Consider the following 12,341-nt stretch of genomic DNA (forward strand, 5'->3'; position numbering starts at 1 on the left):
AAAGGGCCAACGGAAGTTTTTGACCCTTTTTTGGGATTTTACCCCTGAGCTTTATTTAGAATTGAAGTTGTTGAGATTTCTTTAGGGTTGAAATTGTTGAGCTTTTTTTAAGGGTTGAATTTGTTTTTTGAAGAGGTTTTTTTTAGGATTTACCCCAGGAAATAAACTGCCACAGGGGCCAGATTAAACCTTGAACTTGACCCTGTGGCAAATCGGCAAGCAGTGGAGCTCTCTGAGCACAGGGGTTATATGGAGGAGGCAAGGCCTCACTCCTGTCAGCAATCGTGCTGCAGCATTCTGTTCTAACTGCAGCTTCCAAGGGAAGCCCCACACAGAGTGCATTGCAGTAATCTAGAAGTAGGTTGGAGAATGCACACACTAGGCCTGGGTTCAAGGACAACTGTCTGCCGCTAACCCCATTTTATCTTCCTCTCCTATCTCTTCCTCGATCCAATCTTGCATGGTTTCCGTGGTGGGTCTGGTTCCACGCTACTTTATTCTTTGGTGATCCCTTGTAGCCAAGTAAGATTGTCTTCCATAAACACAGTTTTAACAATGAGTGCGTAAGCGACTGTGGAGGCCAATTCTGGATCCACACACCCTTCCACAGTGGGGACATAGGTTTCCGGAGGGAGTTGATCATGGTGTGGATTTGCCAAGTGTGCCTTCCTCTTAGCACATTACTCTCTTGCGTCCTGAGTTCGAGTGTCTTCAAAGCCCATGACACCTTTGGTAAAGGCTGTTCTCCAACTGGAGCGCTCGCAGGCCAGTGTTTCCCAGTTGTCAGTGTTTATACTACATTTTTTAAGATTTTCCTTGAGACAGTCTTTAAACCTCTTTTGTTGACCAGCAGCAATACACTTTCCATTTTTAAGTTCAGAATAGAGTAGTTGCTTTGGAAGACGATCATCAGGCATCCGCACAACATGACCAGTCCAACAAAGTTGATGTTGAAGAATCATTGCTTTGACACTGAAGATCTTTGCTTCTTCCAGTACACTGATATTAGTTCGCTTGTCTTCCCAAGTGATGTCTAAATTATATATTTTTTCCAACGCCAGAGCCCCAGCCAATCCGGAGGCCTCATGCTGCCTGCCAATCACAAGGGCTGACATTGCCTGCAAAGGTCACCTCCTTAGCCCTCTCCTTCCCTAGGTAGCCGCTGGCAAGCACTCCGGGGTCCTGTGCAAGGATGCCACCGGCATGCGAAGATGGAAGATCCAAAATCTGCCGAGCAAAACAGTTTCTTCCTTGGCCACCAGCCCAGCAGGGTTAAGGATGGAGAGCATCATAAATTGCTTGATTGGCCATTGAGGGGAAACACTGGCGAGGGTTCAAGGCCTCTTGGCTGGAGGAGGCTTATTTAGCTGGGCCAGGAGAAGGCCTGGGGTTTATTTATTTCTCCTCCAGCTGCTGCTACTATGGAAAATGAAAGCTGCCGTTCAAAGGAGCAAACCACAGGGCTGAAGGAGTGCGGGTTCTTGCAAGCCCTGGGCTCCTAGAAGTCTGAGCCTGGTGACTGAGGATAACAGGGCAGGGGCTCTCCCTCTTCCTCCCAGGTGAGGGCCAGCTTGCCCCCCTCCATCCTCTTCATCTGAGAGTCATTGTGGTGTAGTGGTTAAGAGCGGTAGACTCGTAATCTGGGGAACCAGGTTCGAGTCTCCGCCCCTCCTGCTGGCTGATCTTGGGCTGGTCACACTTCTTTGAAGTCTCTCAGCCCCACCCACCTCACAGAGTGTTTGTTGTGGGGGAGGAGGGAAAAGGAGATTGTTAGTCGCTTTGAGACTGCTTCGGGTAGTGATAAAGCAGTATATCAAATCCAAACTACTACTACTACTACTCCTCCTCCTCTTCTTCTTCTTCTTCTTCTTCTTCTTCTTCTTCTTCTTCTTCTTCTTCTTCTTCTTCTTCTTCTTCTTCTTCTTCTTCTTCTTCTTCTTCTTCTTCTCTTGGGTTGGTTTTGCAGCTCAGCTGCAGATGCCCTCCTGGACCTCCCTGTGCCACCCCCTGTTCTTTTATGCTGCCGTGGGTGGAGGTGGGCTCAGAGCCTGGGCAAAGCTGCCTCTCCACTCTTAGTCACAGGCTACAATAGAATAGTAGAACTGGAAGGGACCCCCAAGGGTCATCTGGTTCGACCCCTTGCAGTGTCGGAACTGCAGCCAGAGAACCCTTGACAGATGGCCATCTAGCCTCTGCTTAAAAACCTCTAGCGAAGGAAAGTCCACCACCTCCAGAGGGAAACCGTTCCTCTTACTGTCAGAAGGTTATTCTGGATGTTTAATTGGAATCTCTTTTATTGTAATTTGAAGCCATGGGTTCGAGTCCTACCCTTCCAGAGCAGGAAAATGCAAGCATGCTCCTTCTTCCATGTGACACCCTGGAGATATTTGATTTCATCCAAAGATCCCAGGGCAGTGTACAACATGAAGAACATAAATTTGTGGATCATGATCATAAAAGTCATAGAATTGTAGGTGACCCTAAGGATCACCTAGTCAAACTCCCTGCAGTGCAGGAATATTCCCCTGTGGGGATTGAACCCACAACCTTGACATGATCAGCCCCACAACGGAGCTAACTTCCTTGCACATAATACAGACAATAATAATAGACAGTGTAATAAAAATAATAATCTACATTTCCTGAGCTGGTGTGGATGGTGAATATCTGAGGAATAGGAAATAAAATCTTGCCCGATGACATAAAATCACCCTGGATTCTTAGTCGCCCTGGAAACCGACAGTTTATGTGTTATTTTCCCCGCAATAGCCAAAGTCCATAAGTTCTTATACGACAAAGACAAATGTAGGTGGTTTTTTTAAAAAAAAGGTTTTCCATTGTTGAGGTATGGAAATCCTAGCTGCAGCAGACATCCATGCCCAAAGTTCTTTACGGTGGCAAGTTTTCGTGTTGTCAGTCCACATGTTCAGTAATGTCAGGATTTCACTTGTGGATGTCCAGTGGTCCTGAATTTTGGAATAGGAGGCAGGGACAGCCGACAGCCTAGATGACTTTAAAAGAGACAAAAGCATAGAGGAGGAGAGGGCTGTTGATGGCTACTAGCCTTACTGGCTCTGCTTTGCCAGCGCAATTGGAGAGAGGGATGCTTCTGAATGCCAGTTGCTGGAAACCACAGGAGGGGAGAGTTGCTCTATGGTGGGTAGACAAGGAAGCATATCTGTCCTTGAAGGTAGAAGATTTGCTGCCAAGACCACATAACACCAGTCTTGAAAGACCTACAGTAAGTTTCCGAGCACAATTCAAAGGGTTGGTTCTGACCTTGAAATCCCTAAATGGCCTCGGCCCAGTAGATCTGAAGGAGCATCTCCACCCCCCATCGTTCTGCCCGGACACTGAGGTCCAGCTCCGAGGGCCTTCTGGCGGTTCCCTCCCTGCGAGAAGTGAGGTTACAGGGAACCAGGCAGAGGGCCTTCTCGGTAGTGGCACCCGCCCTGTAGAATGCCCTCCCATCAGATGTCAAGGAAAGAAACAACTATCTGATGTTTAGAAGACATCTGAAGGCAGCCCTGTTTAGGGAAGTTTTTAATGTCGGATGTTTTAATGTATTTTTAACCTTGTTTTAAGCCGCCCAGAGTGGCTGAGGAATCCCAGCCAGATGGGCGGGGTAGAAATAATAAATTATTATTATTATTATTATTATTATTATTATTATTATTATTATTATTCATTTGATTTAAGCCTATTACTCTTACCTTTTAAGAGATACTAATTGAAAACATGCAGAGAAGGAATTGTAATAATAATAATAATAATAATAATAATAATAATAATTTATTATTTCTACCCTGCCAATCTGGCTGGGTTTCCCCAGCCACTCTGGGTGGCTTACAACAGAAAAATGAAATAAAACAATTAAACATTAAAAGCCTCCCTAAACAGGGCTGCCTTCAGATGTCTTCTAAAAATCTGGTAGCTGTTTTTCTCTTTGACATCTGATGGGAGGGTGTTCCACAGGGCAGGCGCCACCACTGAGAAGGCCCTCTGCCTGGTTCCCTGCAACTTGGCTTCTCGCAACGAGGGAACCGTCAGAAGGCCCTCGATACTGGACCTCAGTGTCCGGGCAGAACGATGGGGGTCGAGACGCTCCTTCGGGTATACTGGACCGAGGCCATTTAGGGATTTAAAGGTCAGCACCAACACTTTGAACTGTGCTCGGAAACGTACTGGGAGCCAGTGTAGATCTCTCAGGACCGGTGTTATGTGGTCTCGGCGGCCGCTCCCAGTCACCAGTCTAGCTGCCGCATTCTGGATTAGTTGTAGTTTCCAGGTCACCTTCAAAGGTAGCCCCATGTAGAGCGCATTGCAGTAGTCCAAGCAGGAGATAACCAGAGCATGCACCACTCTGGTGAGACAGTCTGCAGGCAGGGAGGGTCTCAGCCTGCGTACCAGATGGAGTTGATAGACAGCTGCCCTGGACACAGACTTGACCTGCGCCTCCATGGACAGCTGGGAGTCCAAAATGACTCCCAGGCTGCTCACCTGGTCCTTCAGGGGCACAGTTACCCCATTCAGGACCAGGGAGTCCTCCACACCTGCCCGCCTCCTGTCCCCCACAAACAGTACTTCTGTCTTGTCAGGATTCAACCTCAATCTGTTAGCCACCATCCATCCAATTGTAGGGGGACTAATCTTTCCTTTTCCTTCTCTTGGAGACTTTTGGAGTTTCAGCTGTCCTGGTCTTGTGTCCAAATGGTTACCAAAAGCAAGCAGAAGCCAGCTTTTCCACCAGCCTTTTCCTGCTCCTCCTCCTCCAGCGATGGCCATTCCACCAGGCTGCAGAGAGAGCCCAGCTTCCAGCTCTTCCTCTCCTTGAACTGCAGCCTTTGTAAGAGCTCTAGAACTAAGATCAAGGGCCCAGATTTGCTTATCGCAGCTTGCTAAACCGAAAGGTTCATTGTTGCTGCTGCTGTTAGCTGAATTCCCACAAGGGTAGCAAGAAAGGGTGAAGGTAGAAGAGCTGTGGCTCCGCTCTCTTGCCTTGCTCACTGGTTGACTTAACAGGCCAGGTTGAAGGCGCATTTTCAGTTGATGGAAAAGGAAGGCTTACAGACAGAGCATGTCAGCCTGCCCATCCTTGAGCCAAGGTCAGCAATCCCCGTCAGCGGCCTTCTCGATTAACGGACTTGCGGCTCGGTCTCCCTTGCTGCCTCTGTGTATCTGCCTAAACATTTAAGGCACAAACGCAGGCTTGAAACACATCTGCTTGGCTATTGCAGGACATTCCAGCCTGTTCCTTGCCATCAGCTCAAGCAGAAATCCAACCCCCTCCCCTGATTCTTCAAGGGGAGATTTGGAGAGCTCTCCGTGGGCGTGCAAAGCCTGATTTTCCACATGCTCCCCCAAACATTGCAAAGTGCAAAGGGATTAGTGCATTGCTGAGAATCAGGAAGTAGAGGATCTGCCTCCACTCGGTTCCTTTATTATCCCTCTGGATCACTCCCCCGCTCCTCATCGCACTCCCCCTAATTCCACTTTCACTAGATCATCACCATGTTTTTTCCCCTCACTGTGCATTGCAGGGACACCACAAAACATAATAAAACTGCATGCATAACCATATCAAGTTTGCTAATGTGCACTGGTCGTGGTTGCGTGCTCAGGTAGAAATTGGCAATGGCATGCTGGGCAAGCACGAAGACTCCTGCTGGCCACGATCCGTTGAGAAGGCAGGCAGGAGCAATGCGATTTGTGGGTGCCAGGCGGATAAAAAGGGTTTCAGGGGTGGGTGGAGGGAGACAAGGGCACAATCAGTCAGGAGAAGGCAGGGGCAGCTCAGATGGGCTGCGGTGAGGAGTCGCGAGGGTGGCATGGCTGTAGGGAAGGGAAAGATGGCAAGGGAAAGATGGAAAGGCGGGGCTTAATCTCCCTGTTTCACTTTGCATTTTGTTTTGCCCTTTCTTCTTGTTGCCCGCACATCACTCCCAACAGGTGGGGGTTGAAGAGGTTAGAGACAGAGGGTTGTGTGTCCTCTTGCTGTGATTTTCAAGCTCCTCTCTGCAAGGAGAATGATCTGTGGGGGTCTGTTGGCTGAGGGGCAGCCTTTCATAGAATCATAGAGTTGGAAGAGACCACAAGGGCCATCCAGTCCAACCCCCACCAAAGCATTCTTGACATATGCCTTGTCAAGCCTCTGCTTAAAGACCTCCAAAGAAGGAGACTCCACCACACTCCTTGGTAGCAAATTCCACTGCCGAACAGCTCTTACTGTCAGGAGGTTCTTCCTAATGTTGAGGTGGAATCTTCTTTCTTGTAGTTTGAATCCATTGCTCCGTGTCCGCTTCTCTGGAGCAGCAGAAAACAATCTTTCTCCCTCCTCTATTTGACATCCTTTTATATATTTGAACATGGCTCACCCCTTAACCTTCTCTTCTCCAGGCTAAACATACCCAGCTCCCTAAGTCATTCCTCATAAGGCATTGTTTCCAGGCCTTTGACTGTTTTGGTTGCCCTCTTCTGGACACGTTCCAGCTGGTCAGTATCCTTCTTGAACTGTGGTGCCCAGAACTGGACACAGTATTCCAGGTGAGGTCTGACCAGAGCAGAATACAGTGGTACTATTACTTTCAGTTCAGTAGAAAGGAATTCAGAGCAAGTGTTTCATATTCTGGAGTTGGAATCCTGCAGAAACCTGGGAGGAGGGGAAAGTGATTGATGTCACAGTGACCCCGAAGCCTGGACACGCAACAAAGTCTTCCTTTGCCCTTCTCCTACCCAAAACGCAAGATCCTTAAGTGTTTGGGGGCATTTCTCTATGTTGGTATTTCAGAGGGGACTAAGGTCAGTCTACATAATGCACCCTCCCTGTGGCTCTTCAGAAAGTCCCTCCTACCTGAGTTGAGGAGGAGAGGACAGATGAAGTACAGATGTGACTCTCCATCCCAACCAAAGGAGATTTGATGAGAGTGACTTAAGCCCCGCACATTGCCTTCTGTTTATCTAGCTCCTTTTGAATTATGGATGGTTGTTGACCTTCGGCTCAGGATTGCGACACTTCATCTGATTCCCGCCACCAACGGTCTCCAGAAGGCGGGTGGCTCACAAACTCTTATGCGTAACATTTTGCAGCTGGAAGAAAATGCCATTTTGACAAAAAATCATTAGTTGCTTCCCCCACCCACGGGAAGGGACTTAATTTAAGAAAGCAAAACACTTATAGATCTTCATTAGCATCACCATCCCTCCCTACCCATAAGGTTATAAGTTTATTGTTTTTCTAACCAAAGTCCTGTCAGGTTCTTCCTAATGTTTAGGTGGAATCTTATTTCTTGTAGCTTGAATCCATTGCTCCGTGTCCGCTTCTCTGGAGCAGCAGAAAACAACCTTTCACCCTCTTCTATATGACATCCTTCCAATTCTAATGTTATTTTGCTTTCTGAAAATCCAATTTGCCAACATCCACGACGTAAGAGAGACACCAACAAGCTGAAATCCAGCTTGATTTCCCATTAAACCTCCGAATCAGCACAACAATTTATCTAACTAGTTTTTCCTGATTTCCTTTGCAGACAGTGCATAGAGGGGCCTCTCTCTGTGTTACGGAAATATTATTGTCCCTTAAAAGAAATCGGACCGTTTCTGCCGCGAAGTACCTGTTTGCTTGTGTGAACAAAGGTTTCAGAATGCAATCTCCTGGGTCTCTATATCAGGGGCAGGCTAGCAGACGATGAAATGCGAGTGGACATCCAAAATACGAGAACATAAGCAGAGCCTGCAGGATCAGGCCAATGGTCCCTCCTGTGCTCACAGGGGCCAGCCAGATGCCAGAAAGGCAAACCCACAAGCAGGGCCTGAGTGCGAGAGCTACTCTCCCCTCCTGCAGTTTCCAGCAACGGGCATTTAGGAGGATTGCTGCCACGGACTGAGGAGGCTGAGCAGAGCCATTGTAACCTACACCAGGTTGAGAAGGCTGCACTAGAAACCTATAAAAAGCCCATATTACATAGCATCATAGGATTACAGAGTTGGAGGGGGACCCCGAGGGTCATCTAGTCCAACCCTGGCAATGCCGAAATCTCAACTCAGTCATCCCTGAGGGATGGCCATTCAATCTTTGCTTAAAAATCTCCAATGAAGGAGAGAATCATAGGATGTTGGCAGGTATACTGGGGGTCATCTAGAGATGTATTTTCATGCACCCAAGCAGCTGAAATGGACTGAAAGGAGGCATTTAGCTATAGCCTGTACCGTCATATAGAGTCCGTCCCCTGTACTTTCTCCTAAATCCTTTTCCTTCAGTGTAGAAGGTTTTGAAGTTGAGTAACGATTGCTTATTAAACAACGTTTTGCTTTTCTTGTGTTGCTGTTTATTCCTCATTAGAGCGCAGGAAGCTCAGGTTGGGTTGTTGTGGGGTTTTTTTTGCTTCCTTCCTCCTGTTTGAGATTTGCCCCTTGCTCTTTCTTCACAGATCACTACATGCAAGTCCTGGTGTGTCAACACGAGTGTGTGAGGGAGCTGGCGACGCGCCCAGGGAGACTCTCCCCCATCGACAACTTCCTTCCTCTCCATTACGACTTCTTGCAATTCGCCTATTACAGAGGTACAGAGGCTTCCTCGACTTCTTGCCTCCGTTCTGATGTTCCCCTGAGTGACAGGGTGACCACCTAAAAACCTAAAGCTATCATGGGTCCAGGGAGCTATCTTGCTTGTGCTGAGGAATACCCATGTGGCTGGCGCCAAATCAGAGTAGATTAGAACCAGAATTTCCCCTGCCCCAAATGAAGATTACTGAATATTTCTGATGATACCAATGTAGCTATATTTTCAAAAGAATTAGCCTTATGTATGATCTTGGCAGGGACCCAGGTGGCGCTGTGGTTAAACCACTGAGCCTAGGGCTTGCTGATCAGAATGTCGGCGGTTCGAATCCCTGTGACGGGGTGAGCTCCCGTTGCTTGGTCCCAGCTCCTGCCAACCTAGCAGTTCGAAAGCACGTCAAAATGCAAGTAGATAAATAGGAACCGCTACAGCGGGAAGGTAAACGGCGTTTCCATGTGCTGCTCTGGTTTGCCAGAAGCGGCTTTGTCATGCTGGCCACATGACCTGGAAGCTGTACGCCGGCTCCCTCAGCCAATAACGCGAGATGAGCACCGCAACCCCAGAGTCGGTCACGACTGGACCTAATGGTCAGGGGTCCCTTTACCTATGATCTTGGCATCTCAAATAGTAATTTCAACTGCACTGACAATGTTGGTGGTCTTTGCTTGGACCCCATGTGCAACTGTGCTCATTCTATGTGTCTGTTTTATAGTTTTCCTTTTCATCTTTTGATTTTCACCTGTTGTTATCACTGTTCTCTCTGTTTTATATGTGTCACAGGATGCGCGTTGCGACTACTCTAGAGTAACGACGCTGCACGTTCTGGCCTTTTCATGCTTTTATTAAGTGCAGTCTATTTACAGTGATAGAGCTATACAGGATACATCCGTCTAGTCTGAACCAGAACCCTGGAATGGCGCGCTCCGCGTCTTCTTCCAGCATAAGAGTCTGGGCACGCCAAATCGCCTTCCGCGTTTCCTCCTGCGTAATTCCGGAACCGGAGGGGAAAAGGGCCTCCTTTCCCTGTTTTCCTTCTCCCCCTTTCCCCCCCTCTCTCTTCCTCTCCCACGTGGAGCAAGGGCTCTCCTATGCTGCCAGAGCCCTGTCTCCTCCCTTCTCTTTCCTCACTTGACTCTTCCCCCTCCCCGCTGGCGTTACTGCTGGTGGAGGAGCTGCTCCTCAGGATGGGAGGGGGCTCTCTGTACTCTTTGCCCCTTACAATATGCATTATGAAAAAACTTTGCAAAAAACCCCCAAACCCATAGAAATTTCTAACAACTGGTCATTCCCCCCCACCACTTTTCCCCCACATGGAAATTAGAAAGACCTCCAGCTAAATCCTCATTCAGAAAACAACAACATAGATGTACTTATTTGACAATGGATTTCGACAAGTTGTACATGAGAGGAGAGCTTTCACTTTAGAACAAACCATGGTTCCCTGTTACGTACAAACTTAGGGGACAGCTGTGTTTATTTTTCACTCTAGTTAGAAACGATGGTTTGATCCTGGCTTGTCTTAACTAATTTTATTTAGAACAAACCACGGTTCACGGAGTCTGCACCCAACACTAAACCGTGGCTTGTTCTAAACTGGAAACAGAAGACTTTGAGGTCCTAGTCCAGCTCTCTAACCACTCTACCACTGCTGGAAATAGGATGGGGAGGAACATTCCATCACCTTAATTTGGTGTAGGGGCTTCTTGGACTCCTGAACTTCCAGCCTGTAGCTGTACAATTCATGACAACACAGCAGACCCAGTTATCACAAACTCTGGCCTGCTAGGTGGTCCCTCCCATCACGGCCATTTTTGCAGTTCCAGACATGCAGGAAAAATAAAAGAGAGTGGAGCTGATGGGTTTTTGCTTAAATCTCTTAAATCTTCTGCGGTTGCAGCAGCAAATTTCCCTGTCCAAAGCTCTCCTCAGAGGAGGGCGCAGCAAAGTTGAAGTGAAATTTCCAGCCAGTCAAAAGGGTTCTCCTTCACGTTTTCAGCGGGCAATTACGTCAAAGCTCTGGAGTGCACCAAGTCTTACCTCCTGTTCCATCCGGACGACGAAGACGTCTTGGACAACGAAAGCTACTATGAAGTCAACTTGGAAGGGTCGGTGGACTTGGGGAGCATCAAGCCTAGAGAGGTAAGAAGCCGATAGGTGGAATCGGCCACTGGTTGTCAGAAATCTCCTTTGCAGGTATGCAAACCAAGCCAACACGGGTGCTTCTTAAGGGCATCACCTCTACTTATGTAACCGGCTATGCATATTCATTCTAGCCCTGCCGCCTCAATTCCACTGTTTCCCATGTCTTGAACTGTATATTGCAAACTCCTTGGGGGCAAGGAGCTGTTCTCAGAGGCGGAGCTAGCTGCTGCGGCACCCGGAGCGGTGAACATGTTCTGCACCCAGGGGCGGGGCCATGGGGGTGGGAAGAGCGTCCCAGGGGGTTGAGACACCCATGGTAGGTTTGTGTGGAGCGAGCCGCCCATGGTGGACTGGGCAGGGGGGGGGAGCTCCCCACTTTGCCAGCAGCCTTCCTTCCTTCCCTCTTCCTTTTGACAGCTCAGGGGAGGCTCCCTCCCCCCCCCCACCCAGGAAGCAGCCCGGGAGTGGGGGACAACTCCCAAGTCTCCCCAGAGCTGTCAAAACGAAGGGGGAAGGGGGGAAGGCCGCCGGCAAGGCAGCACAGCTCCACCCCTTCAGGGTAGGCTTGGGAGTGGTGGGCGGGCAGCGCACCAAATGTCACCCCCCTCACTGAGGGCACCCAGGGCCGACCGCCCCCACTGACCCCCTTCCTACGCCCTTGCCTGTTCTTTTGAGCTCTGTAAAGGCTATTGAGTCAATTGGAAGGGTGATCCATTTCTTCAGAGGCTTAAACCCCCATGCCTACCGATCTGAAAAAGCCCAGGGAGAGCGGTTGCCCTCAGCTCCTCTTCCCCTGGGCTTTAATTGAATAACGGGAAGACAGGGAGGCTGGCTACTGAGTGCCTGAGATCAGCGCAGTTGCTGAGGTTGTTTTCAAGGGAAGGTCTTCCTTTTACCTTGGAAGAAAAAGAGAGAGAGCTTCTTCGTGGATTTATTTGAAAGCAATGCTCTTATTAATTGTCAATTATGAGAGCTCTTTCTGCAACCAGTATGCTTTTATGTCCTTCTCCAGGAAGCTGTGGCATTTCTGAGGCGACATAAGCTGGAATCGTACCTGCTGCAGACCGGGGCAGCTGGCCTGGGTTTCTTGTACACGGAGCCGGTAAGAGCAAGCAAGTGGGAGGCGTGAACATTCAGGCGCAAGAGGTTAAGATTTAGATTCGCTTCCTGAAATGCCTTGATCAAGTCCCATTGTGTGCCACGCCGGGTTCTGGAGGAGATAAATCTAGACTTGCAGAGGCATTTTGCACACCGAATGATCAACTTGCAATGTTTGCCAGGTCACCTATGCAAAGAACATTGCTGGATCATTCCCAGGGCCCTTCAGGTGAAGTATTTGCTTTCAGAGAATGCCCAGCCAAACGCCCCCCCCCCCAAACTCATAAGCTTGGCATTCTGAAGACAGCCCCTCCCTTCTTAAATTCCCCCACCACCTCATGCTCAAAGTTTATATTTCCTCTGAACACGTAGGTTTCATTTAACAGGAAGAGCTAGCAGTTCACGGGTGCTCCAGGAATTTGCTTAATCTCTCTTTTGAAGCCTGTTTACTATGGTTGCTTTCAAACTGGATCGATTTGCCACCATTGGAGTAATGCTTTCCCGAGAAGCAGAATTAGGAGTCTTTCCAGCACTTAACATAGTG

The 12,341-nt window shown here is 48.6% G+C and overlaps 1 protein-coding gene across 1 annotated transcript in view; it reads left to right on the forward strand.

Moving 5' to 3' along the window:
* The window catches only part of P3H2 (prolyl 3-hydroxylase 2), a 111,025-nt gene that overhangs the window by 74,477 nt on the left and 24,207 nt on the right, over positions 1-12,341 (forward strand). The window contains exons 4-6 of the mRNA XM_060274256.2: positions 8,427-8,558; positions 10,554-10,696; positions 11,712-11,801. Of these exons, the coding sequence (XP_060130239.2) occupies positions 8,427-8,558; positions 10,554-10,696; positions 11,712-11,801 (365 nt within the window). The remainder of the gene's footprint in view (positions 1-8,426; positions 8,559-10,553; positions 10,697-11,711; positions 11,802-12,341) is intronic.

Source organism: Zootoca vivipara, chromosome 5 (assembly GCF_965207765.1).
Source record: "Zootoca vivipara chromosome 5, rZooViv2.hap1.1, whole genome shotgun sequence".
NCBI lineage: Eukaryota > Metazoa > Chordata > Lepidosauria > Squamata > Lacertidae > Zootoca > Zootoca vivipara.